At 41.9% G+C, this 14,723-nt stretch overlaps 2 protein-coding genes across 4 annotated transcripts in view; one reads left to right on the top strand and one right to left on the bottom strand.

Moving 5' to 3' along the window:
• Window positions 1-613: 613 nt before the first annotated feature.
• actr1b (actin related protein 1B) lies at window positions 614-11,814 on the bottom strand. Its single transcript, XM_029445280.1, has 11 exons — window positions 11,614-11,814; window positions 8,574-8,638; window positions 8,359-8,434; window positions 7,839-7,964; window positions 7,630-7,754; window positions 6,912-7,128; window positions 6,703-6,795; window positions 6,439-6,613; window positions 1,436-1,497; window positions 1,255-1,295; window positions 614-1,166 (listed from the first exon to the last, which is right to left on the bottom strand). Exons 1-11 carry the CDS (start codon window positions 11,659-11,661, stop codon window positions 1,064-1,066), a joined length of 1,131 nt encoding a protein of 376 aa, XP_029301140.1. The 5' UTR covers window positions 11,662-11,814; the 3' UTR covers window positions 614-1,063.
• Window positions 11,815-12,743: 929 nt separating this feature from the next.
• Window positions 12,744-14,723, top strand: part of marchf5l (membrane-associated ring finger (C3HC4) 5, like) — a 7,870-nt gene continuing 5,890 nt past the window's right edge. For 2 of the 3 annotated variants that reach the window (XM_029445298.1, XM_029445296.1), the window contains exons 1-2: window positions 12,744-12,876; window positions 13,969-14,057. In XM_029445298.1, the coding sequence (XP_029301158.1) occupies window positions 14,029-14,057 (29 nt within the window). In that variant the 5' untranslated portion in view covers window positions 12,744-12,876; window positions 13,969-14,028. Of the gene's footprint in view, window positions 12,877-12,973; window positions 13,145-13,968; window positions 14,058-14,723 lie in introns of those variants that run through there. The other variant, XM_029445297.1, reaches the window with a different exon arrangement.

The following is a 14,723-nucleotide window of genomic DNA, read 5'->3' as shown; positions in this document are numbered from 1 at the left end:
ACACTGACTCAGTCAGTACACACTGACTCAGTACTGAGTCGGTACAGATGCAGTACTGAGTCGGTACTGAGTCAGTACTGCATCTGTACCGACTCAGTACTGAGTCAGTACTGAGTCGGTACTGTGTCAGTGTGTACAGTATCAGTACTGCGTCAGTACCGAGTCGTACAGATGCAGTACTGAGTCAGTGTGTACTGACTCAGTACTGAGTCAGTACTGACTCAGTACTGACTCAGTACTGAGTCAGTACTGAGTCAGTACTGAGTCAATACTGCATCTGTACCGACTCAGTACTGAGTCAGTACTGAGTCGGTACTGTGTCAGTGTGTACAGTATCAGTACTGCGTCAGTACCGAGTCGTACAGATGCAGTACTGAGTCAGTGTGTACTGACTCAGTACTGAGTCAGTACTGCATCTGTATCAGTGTGTCAGTGTGTACTGAGTCAGTACACACTGACACACTGATACAGATGCAGTACTGCGTCAGTACTGCGTCAGTACTGCGTCAGTACTGACTCAGAGCTAATCCATGTCAGAAACAGGAGGAAAATAATCTACAAACGGACATCAAATAAAATCTAAATCTTCGGTCTGGAATGGAAATTTCAACAGTAGCAAAAAAACAAAAACATTCATGTTTATTGACATTTCCTGATATTCTACAACTTGCAGATCTTTGTAGGCAAGAGAGCAATACCAATACTTCAGAGTGGACTACATGACAGTATAGCATGGCCTGCAGAGTCCAGTGCTGACCCTCTCAGATACCCTGACCTCTGGGTGTGAATGTTGGGGGGGTGTGGAGGGGGCCGTCACCCGACAGCAGGGAGAACAGGGGGACAAGGAGGGGAATGAAAAAGGAGGTAAATATGGAAACACACATAAACGTGCGTGTTTCTCTGGGTGGAGGTAAAGCAGGAGGTTTAGAAGCAGGGGGGGGGGGGGGGGGGGGGGGGGGGGGGTAAAGGATGATGCAGAGGTACCCAGAGATGACAGGTGCAGGAGGACCGGAGGCTCCGACAGTCATGGGGGTGGTTTGAGGGCAGTTCTGGGGGCACTCGACTAGAAGGTCTTCCTGTGGATAGCACGCGCTCTGTCTTCTTCATATTCTCTCTTCGACACCCACATCTTTTTAAAGGTGTCCAACGATGCCAGAATGGAGCCACTGCAGGGACCAGAAATTATACGTTTTGATCAAATGTGGCTTCCTCCAACAGTCAGTGTTACAAAACAACTAAAGAGGGAATCCTTACCCAATCCATGTGGAGTAGAGCCTCTCCTGGGGAGCAGAAATCTGGACAGCAAACAAGCATTAAAAATAGCAGTAAGTTGATCTGTGACTAACTGCAGGAAAACTGTCTGTATACGTGTTGAAACTAATTAACTGCCAATAAATACATATAAATACATTCATAAGTGAGTTTCAGGACCCACCTTGATCTTCACGTCTTTGGGTGCGAGTTTCTTCACTTCAGTTAGTAGTCGTTCCCCAAAGCCTGAAAGGAAAGAGACGGAGCAGCTGTGTGAGCGTCCAATGAAGTATGTTTCAATAAGTTGTTCCAGAGAAATGTGTAACAACTCTCCCTGTGTTGTATATGTAGTGAGACAGAGACATGTGTAATGTCCCTGAAGGTAACGTTTCCTCTCTCACCTGTCATGGTGTCATCAGTCCTGTGTTGTATATGTAGTGAGACAGAGACATGTGTAATGTCCCTGAAGGTAACGTTTCCTCTCTCTCCTGTCATGGTGTCATCAGTCCTGTGTTGTATATGTAGTGAAACAGAGACATGTGTAATGTCCCTGAAGGTAACGTTTCCTCTCTCTCCTGTCATGGTGTCATCAGTCCTGTGTTGTATATGTAGTGAAACAGAGACATGTGTAATGTCCCTGAAGGTAACGTTTCCTCTCCTGTCATGGTGTCATCAGTCCTGTGTTGTATATGTAGTGAGACAGAGACATGTGTAATGTCCCTGAAGGTAACGTTTCCTCTCTCTCCTGTCATGGTGTCATCAGTCCTGTGTTGTATATGTAGTGAGAATGTGTAATGTCCCTGAAGGTAACGTTTCCTCTCTCTCCTGTCATGGTGTCATCAGTCCTGTGTTGTATATGTAGTGAGAGAGAGACATGTGTAATGTCCCTGAAGGTAACGTTTCCTCTCTCTCCTGTCATGGTGTCATCAGTCCTGTGTTGTATATGTAGTGAGACAGAGACATGTGTAATGTCCCTGAAGGTAACGTTTCCTCTCTCTCCTGTCATGGTGTCATCAGTCCTGTGTTGTATATGTAGTGAGACAGAGACATGTGTAATGTCCCTGAAGGTAACGTTTCCTCTCTCTCCTGTCATGGTGTCATCAGTCCTGTGTTGTATATGTAGTGAGACAGAGACATGTGTAATGTCCCTGAAGGTAACGTTTCCTCTCTCTCCTGTCATGGTGTCATCAGTCCTGTGTTGTATATGTAGTGAGACAGAGACATGTGTAATGTCCCTGAAGGTAACGTTTCCTCTCTCTCCTGTCATGGTGTCATCAGTCCTGTGTTGTATATGTAGTGAGAATGTGTAATGTCCCTGAAGGTAACGTTTCCTCTCTCTCCTGTCATGGTGTCATCAGTCCTGTGTTGTATATGTAGTGAGAGAGAGACATGTGTAATGTCCCTGAAGGTAACGTTTCCTCTCTCTCCTGTCATGGTGTCATCAGTCCTGTGTTGTATATGTAGTGAAACAGAGACATGTGTAATGTCCCTGAAGGTAACGTTTCCTCTCTCTCCTGTCATGGTGTCATCAGTCCTGTGTTGTATATGTAGTGAGAATGTGTAATGTCCCTGAAGGTAACGTTTCCTCTCTCTCCTGTCATGGTGTCATCAGTCCTGTGTTGTATATGTAGTGAGACAGAGACATGTGTAATGTCCCTGAAGGTAACGTTTCCTCTCTCTCCTGTCATGGTGTCATCAGTCCTGTGTTGTATATGTAGTGAGAATGTGTAATGTCCCTGAAGGTAACGTTTCCTCTCTCTCCTGTCATGGTGTCATCAGTCCTGTGTTGTATATGTAGTGAGACAGAGACATGTGTAATGTCCTTGAAGGTAACGTTTCCTCTCTCTCCTGTCATGGTGTCATCAGTCCTGTGTTGTATATGTAGTGAGAATGTGTAATGTCCCTGAAGGTAACGTTTCCTCTCTCTCCTGTCATGGTGTCATCAGTCCTGTGTTGTATATGTAGTGAGAGAGAGACATGTGTAATGTCCCTGAAGGTAACGTTTCCTCTCTCTCCTGTCATGGTGTCATCAGTCCTGTGTTGTATATGTAGTGAGAGAGAGACATGTGTAATGTTCCTGAAGGTAACGTTTCCTCTCTCTCCTATCATGGTGTCATCAGTCCTGTGTTGTATATGTAGTGAGACAGAGACATGTGTAATGTTCCTGAAGGTAACGTTTCCTCTCTCACCTGTCATGGTGTCATCAGTCCTGTGTTGTATATGTAGTGAGACAGAGACATGTGTAATGTCCCTGAAGGTAACGTTTCCTCTCTCTCCTGTCATGGTGTCATCAGTCCTGTGTTGTATATGTAGTGAGACAGAGACATGTGTAATGTCCCTGAAGGTAACGTTTCCTCTCTCACCTGTCATGGTGTCATCAGTCCTGTGTTGTATATGTAGTGAGAATGTGTAATGTCCCTGAAGGTAACGTTTCCTCTCTCTCCTATCATGGTGTCATCAGTCCTGTGTTGTATATGTAGTGAGACAGAGACATGTGTAATGTCCCTGAAGGTAACGTTTCCTCTCTCTCCTGTCATGGTGTCATCAGTCCTGTGTTGTATATGTAGTGAGACAGAGACATGTGTAATGTCCCTGAAGGTAACGTTTCCTCTCCTGTCATGGTGTCATCAGTCCTGTGTTGTATATGTAGTGAGACAGAGACATGTGTAATGTCCCTGAAGGTAACGTTTCCTCTCTCTCCTGTCATGGTGTCATCAGTCCTGTGTTGTATATGTAGTGAGAATGTGTAATGTCCCTGAAGGTAACGTTTCCTCTCTCTCCTGTCATGGTGTCATCAGTCCTGTGTTGTATATGTAGTGAGAGAGAGACATGTGTAATGTCCCTGAAGGTAACGTTTCCTCTCTCTCCTGTCATGGTGTCATCAGTCCTGTGTTGTATATGTAGTGAGACAGAGACATGTGTAATGTCCCTGAAGGTAACGTTTCCTCTCTCTCCTGTCATGGTGTCATCAGTCCTGTGTTGTATATGTAGTGAGACAGAGACATGTGTAATGTCCCTGAAGGTAACGTTTCCTCTCTCTCCTGTCATGGTGTCATCAGTCCTGTGTTGTATATGTAGTGAGAATGTGTAATGTCCCTGAAGGTAACGTTTCCTCTCTCTCCTGTCATGGTGTCATCAGTCCTGTGTTGTATATGTAGTGAGAGAGAGACATGTGTAATGTCCCTGAAGGTAACGTTTCCTCTCTCTCCTGTCATGGTGTCATCAGTCCTGTGTTGTATATGTAGTGAGACAGAGACATGTGTAATGTCCCTGAAGGTAACGTTTCCTCTCTCTCCTGTCATGGTGTCATCAGTCCTGTGTTGTATATGTAGTGAGAATGTGTAATGTCCCTGAAGGTAACGTTTCCTCTCTCTCCTGTCATGGTGTCATCAGTCCTGTGTTGTATATGTAGTGAGACAGAGACATGTGTAATGTCCCTGAAGGTAACGTTTCCTCTCTCTCCTGTCATGGTGTCATCAGTCCTGTGTTGTATATGTAGTGAGAATGTGTAATGTCCCTGAAGGTAACGTTTCCTCTCTCTCCTGTCATGGTGTCATCAGTCCTGTGTTGTATATGTAGTGAGACAGAGACATGTGTAATGTCCTTGAAGGTAACGTTTCCTCTCTCTCCTGTCATGGTGTCATCAGTCCTGTGTTGTATATGTAGTGAGAATGTGTAATGTCCCTGAAGGTAACGTTTCCTCTCTCTCCTGTCATGGTGTCATCAGTCCTGTGTTGTATATGTAGTGAGAGAGAGACATGTGTAATGTCCCTGAAGGTAACGTTTCCTCTCTCTCCTGTCATGGTGTCATCAGTCCTGTGTTGTATATGTAGTGAGAGAGAGACATGTGTAATGTTCCTGAAGGTAACGTTTCCTCTCTCTCCTATCATGGTGTCATCAGTCCTGTGTTGTATATGTAGTGAGACAGAGACATGTGTAATGTTCCTGAAGGTAACGTTTCCTCTCTCACCTGTCATGGTGTCATCAGTCCTGTGTTGTATATGTAGTGAGACAGAGACATGTGTAATGTCCCTGAAGGTAACGTTTCCTCTCTCTCCTGTCATGGTGTCATCAGTCCTGTGTTGTATATGTAGTGAGACAGAGACATGTGTAATGTCCCTGAAGGTAACGTTTCCTCTCTCACCTGTCATGGTGTCATCAGTCCTGTGTTGTATATGTAGTGAGAATGTGTAATGTCCCTGAAGGTAACGTTTCCTCTCTCTCCTATCATGGTGTCATCAGTCCTGTGTTGTATATGTAGTGAGACAGAGACATGTGTAATGTCCCTGAAGGTAACGTTTCCTCTCTCTCCTGTCATGGTGTCATCAGTCCTGTGTTGTATATGTAGTGAGACAGAGACATGTGTAATGTTCCTGAAGGTAACGTTTCCTCTCTCTCCTGTCATGGTGTCATCAGTCCTGTGTTGTATATGCAGTGAGACAGAGACATGTGTAATGTCCCTGAAGGTAACGTTTCCTCTCTCCTGTCATGGTGTCATCAGTCCTGTGTTGTATATGTATTGAGACAGAGACATGTGTAATGTTCCTGAAGGTAACGTTTCCTCTCTCTCCTGTCATGGTGTCATCAGTCCTGTGTTGTATATGTAGTGAGACAGAGAAATGTGTAATGTCCCTGAAGGTAACGTTTCCTCTCTCTCCTGTCATGGTGTCATCAGTCCTGTGTTGTATATGTAGTGAGACAGAGAAATGTGTAATGTTCCTGAAGGTAACGTTTCCTCTCTCTCCTGTCATGGTGTCATCAGTCCTATGTTGTATATATAGTGAGTTTCTACATCCTGGTGTTTTTAACTCTATATTTGAAGGATGAAGGATTTTAGTCCTGAACGTCTGGATCTTAAGTTCTCAGAGAAACAAGCTGAACAAGCGTTAGCCGTTAGCTCGTAGCCGCTCCGCCCAGTGTTCACCGGGGAAACACTGATATTAAACATGAAACTGCTTTAATCAGTGTTTTTACTGGTTTTAATCAGCGGGCCTGTTTGTCTCTGAGAGGAGGAGACCTCTGTGGAGGATTCTGCTGCTGAACCAGGAACACTGAAGGAATCCTAACGGGAGAAGAACTCCCATGATGCAACGCCGCTGCACCACCACACCAAACTCTAGCTTTTACTGTTGTTTTAAATGAGAGAACCCAAGTGACAGAAAATGACATGTTGTGCGTTCAACACACCTTTGATCAAGGTGGAACCTCCACACAATACTATGGTGGAGTACAGTGTGCGTCGGAGGTCCATGTCAGACTTCTGGATGGCGTACGCTAGGACCTCGTGGATCCCTGAGCTCTCGTCTCCGATCAGGTCGGGTCTGAACAGCAGCTCTGGAGCACGGAACCTGGCCGGACCGATCTGCAAAGGAGGTCACGTGTCAGGGTTTGTGGGTCAGCACATGGAGGTTTTCACAAAGGAATATATGGAAATATTTAAAGTTGACTCACGTTTAAAGTGCTTCCATCAGGCAGTACATACTGAGCCTTCTCCGTCTCTAAAGTCTCGTCCTTTTGCGGGTTGAGGGACAGATAACAGGCTCTCTGCAGAGACCAAACACAAAGAATCAATAGAGTCTGAACCGATCCTACGCAGCATAATATTAGTTCAGACTTCTGAATGAAGCTTCGTACTATTCTACTCACACCGACCAGCTCACCTCTTTGACGGTGCGAACGACCTCGAACTCTGCGGAGGTGTTGAAGTTGTAGCCTTCCTTGCGCAGCAGCAGACGGAGGTACCGCGAGACGTCTCTTCCAGCGATGTCCACGCGCATGATGGAGTGTGGGATGGCAAAGCCCTCGTAGATGGGCACGACGTGGGTCACCCCATCCCCCGAATCCAACACCACACCGGTGGTGCGACCTGTGGCGTACCTGCAGGGAACACGTTTACACACTTCACACTTCACCGTACCCACTCGTGACCCTGAAACCATCATCTGGCTGGAGGTCTCATGTTTGATGAAGGTTAGACTGGACATTAAGTGACGCAGAAATCATGTTTCTGTTCACTTCAGTCCTCAAACAATCCTCCCACACTAGAAACAGCAGGATCCAGCACAGATGACACCTGGCAGGTGGGTTTACTGTCCTGCACTGGTGTTGAATCTTCAAATGCTTCATATCCCCAACATCTGTACAAGCTCAGCAGACAGTTAAAAGGGTTCTCAACCATAATAACAATGTTCTGAACAATCTCTCAACACAACCAACATTCTTTGTTTTTTGACATGTGCTCATTTTTACGAGCAGAGTGCAAAGGCGTCATCACAAGCGTACAAGATACAACCTCAGCATCATGTAAACAACTTTCTCCTGCAGCCGCCTGCGAGAGCTTTTACTCCATCACACTAACAGACAGGGAGGTGAACTCACAAGCTGAGGACAGCCTGCATGGAGATGAAGAGAGCAGGAACGTTGAAGGTCTCAAAGAAAACCTCTGCAGCCTTCTCCCTGTTCTTGCTGGGGTTGAGAGGAGCTTCGGTCAGCAGGACAGGATGCTGCGAGAGAAACAAAAAGACGTTTGAATATCCGTCCAACATGTGTTATCATCATCAGGCAGCAGCAGCAGGAGAGGAGCTCACCTCCTCGGAGAAAGTCTGCAGCTGCTCCTTGGAATAGACATACTGCCAGATCCTCTCCATGTCGTTCCAGTCCTTCACGATCCCATGCTCCATGGGATACCGCACCGACAACAAGCCCCTGTGCTCCTGGTGACAGAGACAAGGTGGGAATCAACACTCACTAAACTCTGTATGTGTGGCCGTGTAATAAACTGAAGTACGACAGCTGTTGCCTGCGTCACCAGGTTTATGGCAGAGCAACGCTCACATCAGCTAATGTTTCCCTGGAGGCTCATGGGAGAGCTCTCCGTGTTCTGATCCAACACTTAACGCTCGTACAGTTTGATGTAATGCAAATACTACACGACACACATCGATCCCTCCAATAAGCCTGGGGGTGGCAGCACCACCGTCTGCATATGAAGTCATATTTCTGAATACAAGTACACATTGTGCAGTCATATCTTCAGGGCGTTCTCTGGAAGAATCTCTCCCACTCCTCCAAACACAAACTGATGGTGTGTGTGTGTGTGTGTGATACCTCTGCCTTGGGTCCGATGAAGAGGTCTCCCTCCAGGGCTCCTGCCATCACGCGCACATGCTTGGGACGCCCCACACTGCATCACACACAGAAACATGTGACGTAAACGTAGACATAATAAACTATCTGAATGTGTCAATTTAGGAAGAACATCATCAGCAGATTAGTTGCTAATGTTTTCCGTGTGCTGAAGGAAGAGGTCAAGGAACACTTACTAGTTAGGGAAGCAGTATTTGGGGATCTGGTCACCTGCAAAACCGGCTTTGATGACCCCCGAACCCTGAAGAGAAGAGGGATATGACTTGAGCCCAACATCACAGGGTGAGGGTTGAACTGAGAGATTAAAGCAGTGCAGCTCTGAGCAGAGGGAGGTCATAAGACACAGCCTGAAGCGCAGTCACACACTCATGCTTAGACACCCGCCTGGTAACTAACAGAAACACTGTGCCCTACATCTTCTGTCTCAAGAGCTACTTTGTCCCGGGCTGCCATGACTAGCAAGGCAGACACTAACTGTATTAGTTTCTAACTCTAAACCCAACCAAGGAGAGCAGATTCTGTTACCCACAATGCTGCTCTGTAGGATCTTCTAGACAGAATTCAAGCTTCGACCGACAGAAAAATAATCTCCAACTATCTTGAAAATGTATTAATCATTTTATTATTTTCTTGGGATGGACATTTTCTAGACTAACGATTTAGCGATTGATCTAGAAAGTAATTTGCAGATAAATTCATACTGAAAATAATAATAAATTGCAGCTCTAGGTAGGATCACACATTCTGATGTTGGTCCTATGAGCAGGTGAGGTGATGGTGCTCGAACCTACAGACGGACCGGATTAGAGGTAACTTTAGGTTATGGTTAACAGCAGATCTGGCACTCTGTATAATATAATATAATAATAATAATAATAATAATAATAATAATAATAATAATAATAATAATAATAATAATAATAACAACAATAATAATATAATAATAATAATAATAATAATAATATAATAACAACAATAATAATAATATAATAATAATAATAACAATAATATAATAATAATAATAATAATAATAATAATAATAATAATAATAATAATAAGGCACCATTTCTGATAACACCTGTCAAAACACAGCATTTACCAAAATATGACTAATATTCCAGTGGTGGGAAGTAACTACGTAAATTAACTAAAGTACTGTACTTAAACACAAATTGTAGGTACTTCATACTTCTACTCTGCTAAATTTCAGAGGGAAATATTTGACTTCTTACTCATCTGGCAGCTTTAGTGACCTTTCAGATCACATTTATTCTGCCCTTACTGAGTTAGTGATAAACTGAGGGATGAAGATCCTTCTTCAGATAAATAAAGTCTTTCAAAGCCTCTCGATCAGCTGGAAGATGATGTCACGAAGCTGAAAACTGTTTTTCTGAGGAACTCATGAACAGTTGACTTTTTAGAGACAAAGATACAAAAATATGATCTTATAGAATCTGATGCAGCGTGTAGATTAAACTACCAACAGGATGTGAAGGAGGGAAACATCTGCAGGAACATGTGTGTGTCACATTAATGTGTGTGTTACATGTTCCTGTTACATTAATGTGTGTGTTACATGTTCCTGTTACATTAATGTGTGTGTTACATGTTCCTGTTACATTAATGTGTGTGTTACATGTTCCTGTTACATTAATGTGTGTGTTACATGTTCCTGTTACATTAATGTTACATTAATGTGTGTGTTACATGTTCCTGTTACATTAATGTGTGTGTTACATGTTCCTGTTACATTAATGTGTGTGTTACATGTTCCTGTTACATTAATGTGTGTGTTACATGTTCCTGTTACATTAATGTGTGTGTTACATGTTCCTGTTACATTAATGTGTGTGTTACATGTTCCTGTTACATTAATGTGTGTGTTACATGTTCCTGTTACATTAATGTGTGTGTTACATGTTCCTGTTACATTAATGTGTGTGTTACATGTTCCTGTTACATTAATGTGTGTGTTACATGTTCCTGTTACATTAATGTGTGTGTTACATGTTCCTGTTACATTAATGTGTGTGTTACATGTTCCTGTTACATTAATGTGTGTGTTACATGTTCCTGTTACATTAATGTGTGTGTTACATGTTCCTGTACATTAATGTGTGTGTTACATGTTCCTGTTACATTAATGTGTGTGTTACATGTTCCTGTTACATTAATGTGTGTGTTACATGTTCCTGTTACATTAATGTGTGTGTTACATGTTCCTGTTACATTAATGTGTGTGTTACATGTTCCTGTTACATTAATGTGTGTGTTACATGTTCCTGTTACATTAATGTGTGTGTTACATGTTCCTGTTACATTAATGTGTGTGTTACATGTTCCTGTTACATTAATGTGTGTGTTACATGTTCCTGTTACATTAATGTGTGTGTTACATGTTCTTGTTACATTAATGTGTGTGTTACATGTTCCTGTTACATTAATGTGTGTGTTACATGTTCCTGTTACATTAATGTGTGTGTTACATGTTCCTGTTACATTAATGTGTGTGTTACATGTTCCTGTTACATTAATGTAACAGGAACATGTAACACACACATTAATGTATAATATATAATAAATCATTTACTGCACAATCAATACGTTTACTTTAAGTAATTTAACTACATGTACTGAACAATCAGTATAGAAAAGGATCTAAATACTTATTCCACCAAAGCTAACGTAAACAAATGAAGACAGATATGCATCTTCTCTTTATTTGACAGCAATGCTAACATCCTACTGTTTGTGCTAAATATAAAGACGCAGATGTATCCTGTAGAGCTGATGGATGACTCTCGCATCCTTGCTGACAGCTCAGCCCTGCTATGCTAGCTGTTTAGCATTATGAAGATGTGTAACGATACAGCACCACGGACAGCTAACGTGCAGGATCTGGTGGCAACCCGGAGCTTAGCTAGCCAGTTACAGCTGTAAGCTAGCTGCTGCTTTAGCTAGCGCTTGCTCTGGGGTTGGATAAATCAAGGGACATTATTTAAGCTAGCAGCTGGAGCTATGCTACAATAGTTTTAGGTGGAGAACTGTCGAGCAATGTTAATCACTACTGCATATTTAATAAAGGTAGCCGGGGTCGCCCACCTATATATGTGTTAGCTATAACACAATAGTTAATGAAGCTAACAGTTAGCCGACACTCCCAGCCAGCGGCCTCGGTTATATTAGGGTGTGGAAGAATGACATCATCATACTTACATTATCAATCACAACGGGCTGGTTAGCTAAAATGTCATAGGACTCCATGACGGACAAGGTATCTAAGATATGTTTCTATCGATCCGTCTGTGTATTCCTCCCCGTGTAGTGTTTTAATCATGTAAAAGATAACGCGCTGTCACACCGCACCGAGCCGTCTCGACGCCGCTGCTCTTCTGTGCTGCTGCTGCTGACTGTTGGACCCGCCTCCGCCATCACCACAACACTGTCACTGGAGTGACTGACGGGAGAATGAGCCAATCACATTGACGAGTACCTTGACTGACAGGTGGTATAACCAATCACAGTGTTTAACCGAATAGCCATGCGTTTCAGACTTGTTTGCTGTCAATGAGCAGGAGAAGCGTCTTTGTCAAACCTTTGGAAAACACAGCTTCTCTTTGTGAGAAAAACTTAAATAAATATAAATAAATACATGACCCCCTCATGTATGTACCTTGGAATATTAATATTGTTTAAAATGAGAAAGAGACATATATATATATATATATATATATATATATATATATATATATATATATATATATATATATATATAATAAACTAACATAAACAGCGAGGTATATAGTAATGATAACCTATATCCAAAAATAATGACATTTACGCCCAAAGATTGTCAGATTTCTTTCTTTTTGGTATACATGTTCATACACAGGTACAAACTACGGAAGATTGTTGTATGATACACACCATGTTCAGTTCAACGTTATCCTGACTCAAATATAGCATTACATCAAACATTTCTAACATGTATCTGAAGTTTCTTTTATAGAAAGTTGGTTTACAGAAATCCCACTTATAATCAATATCCAGTTTGCATCTTCTCTAAATTATATATATGTAAGACACTTCCTTAAACTTGTTATTGATACAGTATTTATCACACATTTCTCATGTTTTCTCCCACTCACGATCTTTAAATAAGGAAGAAAGTCTAGATAAAGGGACTTAACTTTTGTTGAAGCACCTCTAGGTCAATATATCATTTCCACCAATGTACTGTACATATTTTCCACATAATCTAGATCCACACAGCACCAGAATTTAGAAAGTCTGATTTCCCACACGACGCGAATGCATCACGGAACGTTGCAGCTGCCGACCAATCAGAAAGCTGGTAAAAGTCTCGCTAGCCTGCTCCGGCTAACATAACATAACCGTCAGAGCAAAACACAGCACATAATACATTACGTGTTGAGCAGTAAAAACATTATATATTTGGATATTTTCTTGATTTTCCAGGTAGGTAGTGTTTTATATTAATACCAAGCAGCTGTTTTTTGAACTGACAGGCAACGAAGTCAGCTATACTATCGGTTAAATTAGCTTAGTTGTCGTTTACAAGTTAGCTTAATAATGCAAAAGTAACAACCACTTAGCTAAAGTGAACTAGCTATCTCCTGTTAGCGTTAGCATGAGTTTTGTTTTTGAGGGTAGGATAGGTGGCATGAAGCGAGTTTGTGCTGATAAACGAACTTAAAGTCGGTTAAATTAAGAGACAGGGACTTTGGTAAGTGACGTTGTTAACTTTAAACGTTTTTTGAGTTAATACTTTTACTATTGGTTTCAGTTCATGGTCGCGTGCTCTGTCACAGGTCACATTTGGGCACAAACTTTGGACTTATAAGAATTTGTCTGGGGACAAAATTAGTATCATCGGTTTCACGTTCAGGACGAGAACAGGTGGTTTCTGTCTTTGCTTACATAAAGTGACCACCTGTCAAATGATAAAAGAAGAGCTGACAGATGTTTGACTTTAGCAAAAGTACAAATGTAAGCAGCTTTCTAATGTTGGCAAAGGAGCTCATGTGTGCCACTTTAAACACTGTTGGGGGGTATATTATCTGTAACCGTGCACTGTTCTTTAACAACTGATCAAATGTTTTACATGTAAAATCAATATATTCAAAGTAACAAGGAACCAGCGATAGAAGAAGCACCCACAGTATTTAAAATCTTTAAGTACAAAAGTATACACGTACCGTAAACTATCTGCAAAGAGCAGACAGGCACAGTGAGAGACTAGCTGGTGAACAGTTAGCAGCTAAAGAGACTTTCCCTCAGGAGATGGTGGAGACCAAAGCAGAGCTGAAAGAGAGACACTTTTACACTTCGGTTCATGAGGTGGACAAACAAACACTCCTCATGAATCATCATGTTGCTCTGTAGCTGCATGACGTGGAAATAATAAACACTTTGTTGACAAGTTCAACTTTATAAGGTGATAATATGTCAGATGTAGGAACGCAGATTTGTAATGTACTTAGTCGCCATAAATAAGCCATGGTAAAGTGTGTGCATGTTTGAATCAGTCAGTCTGTGCTCATTCCGTAGGTCGTCCTGCAGTGTGATGGGTTCACGTTAACATCCAGGAGAGCAGACACGTTCAGCACCATGGCCCTCGCTGAGGAGCAGCCTGAGAAGTAAGAACACGTCATGTCGGGTTTATTGGACTATTTTAGGCTAATTGTGACATGACTTTTATGACAAAGGCAGATTATCTGTACGTGATTTGTACGTTATGTCTGGAACATCCGTCAATTGTGTTCATGCTAAAGAAGAAAATGTGGAAATTGGTGACAAATTCTGTTAAATTCAGCTATATTGGGGCAGTTTTTGTGGTTCTATCTCATGATTGCGTTCTTGCCATCAATTAAAACGATTACCCGACATATATGATGCATATCTGACTTCCTCAAGGTGTCTACTTTCTTTATGTGAAGAAATTAATCAACATTTCGTTTTCATTTTTCAACCCTAATGACATATTTAAAATAATATTTTAATGGATTTCTAGTTTCTCATATCTTTAAATGTTTGTTATTATCATCACATGTAGAGACACTTCCTCATACTCACAATAAATTCCAGCAACAGTCAAACTGAAACTAGCAAAATGTTTTTTTCTCTCGTTCGTTTAACCCTTCACATTAAAAGAGTTGTTCTCATGTCCTCAGAAGACAGAAAGGTCCCCTTCATTAAACTGCTGTAGAAATACTAAAAAATAATAATAAATAATAAAAAATATATATATATATATATAAATAAATAAATAAGGTTATTGCATGTCAGGCTTTTTGCACTATTTA

The sequence above is a fragment of the Cottoperca gobio genome, chromosome 12 (genome assembly GCF_900634415.1).
Source record: "Cottoperca gobio chromosome 12, fCotGob3.1, whole genome shotgun sequence".
Taxonomy (NCBI): Eukaryota; Metazoa; Chordata; class Actinopteri; order Perciformes; family Bovichtidae; genus Cottoperca; species Cottoperca gobio.
This window is presented reverse-complemented; position numbering and strand designations above follow the sequence as displayed.

Bases quoted from the DNA above. Each gene is read 5' to 3' on its own strand.
- actr1b (XM_029445280.1), bottom strand. From the start codon at position 11,661: ATGGAGTCCTATGACATTTTAGCTAACCAGCCCGTTGTGATTGATAAT. The intron at 7,755-7,838 runs GTGAGCTCCTCT...TTTCTCTCGCAG, and splicing joins TGCAGACTTTCTCCGAGGAG to CATCCTGTCCTGCTGACCGA. The intron at 1,296-1,435 runs GTGGGTCCTGAA...TTTGCTGTCCAG, and splicing joins CCAAAGACGTGAAGATCAAG to ATTTCTGCTCCCCAGGAGAG.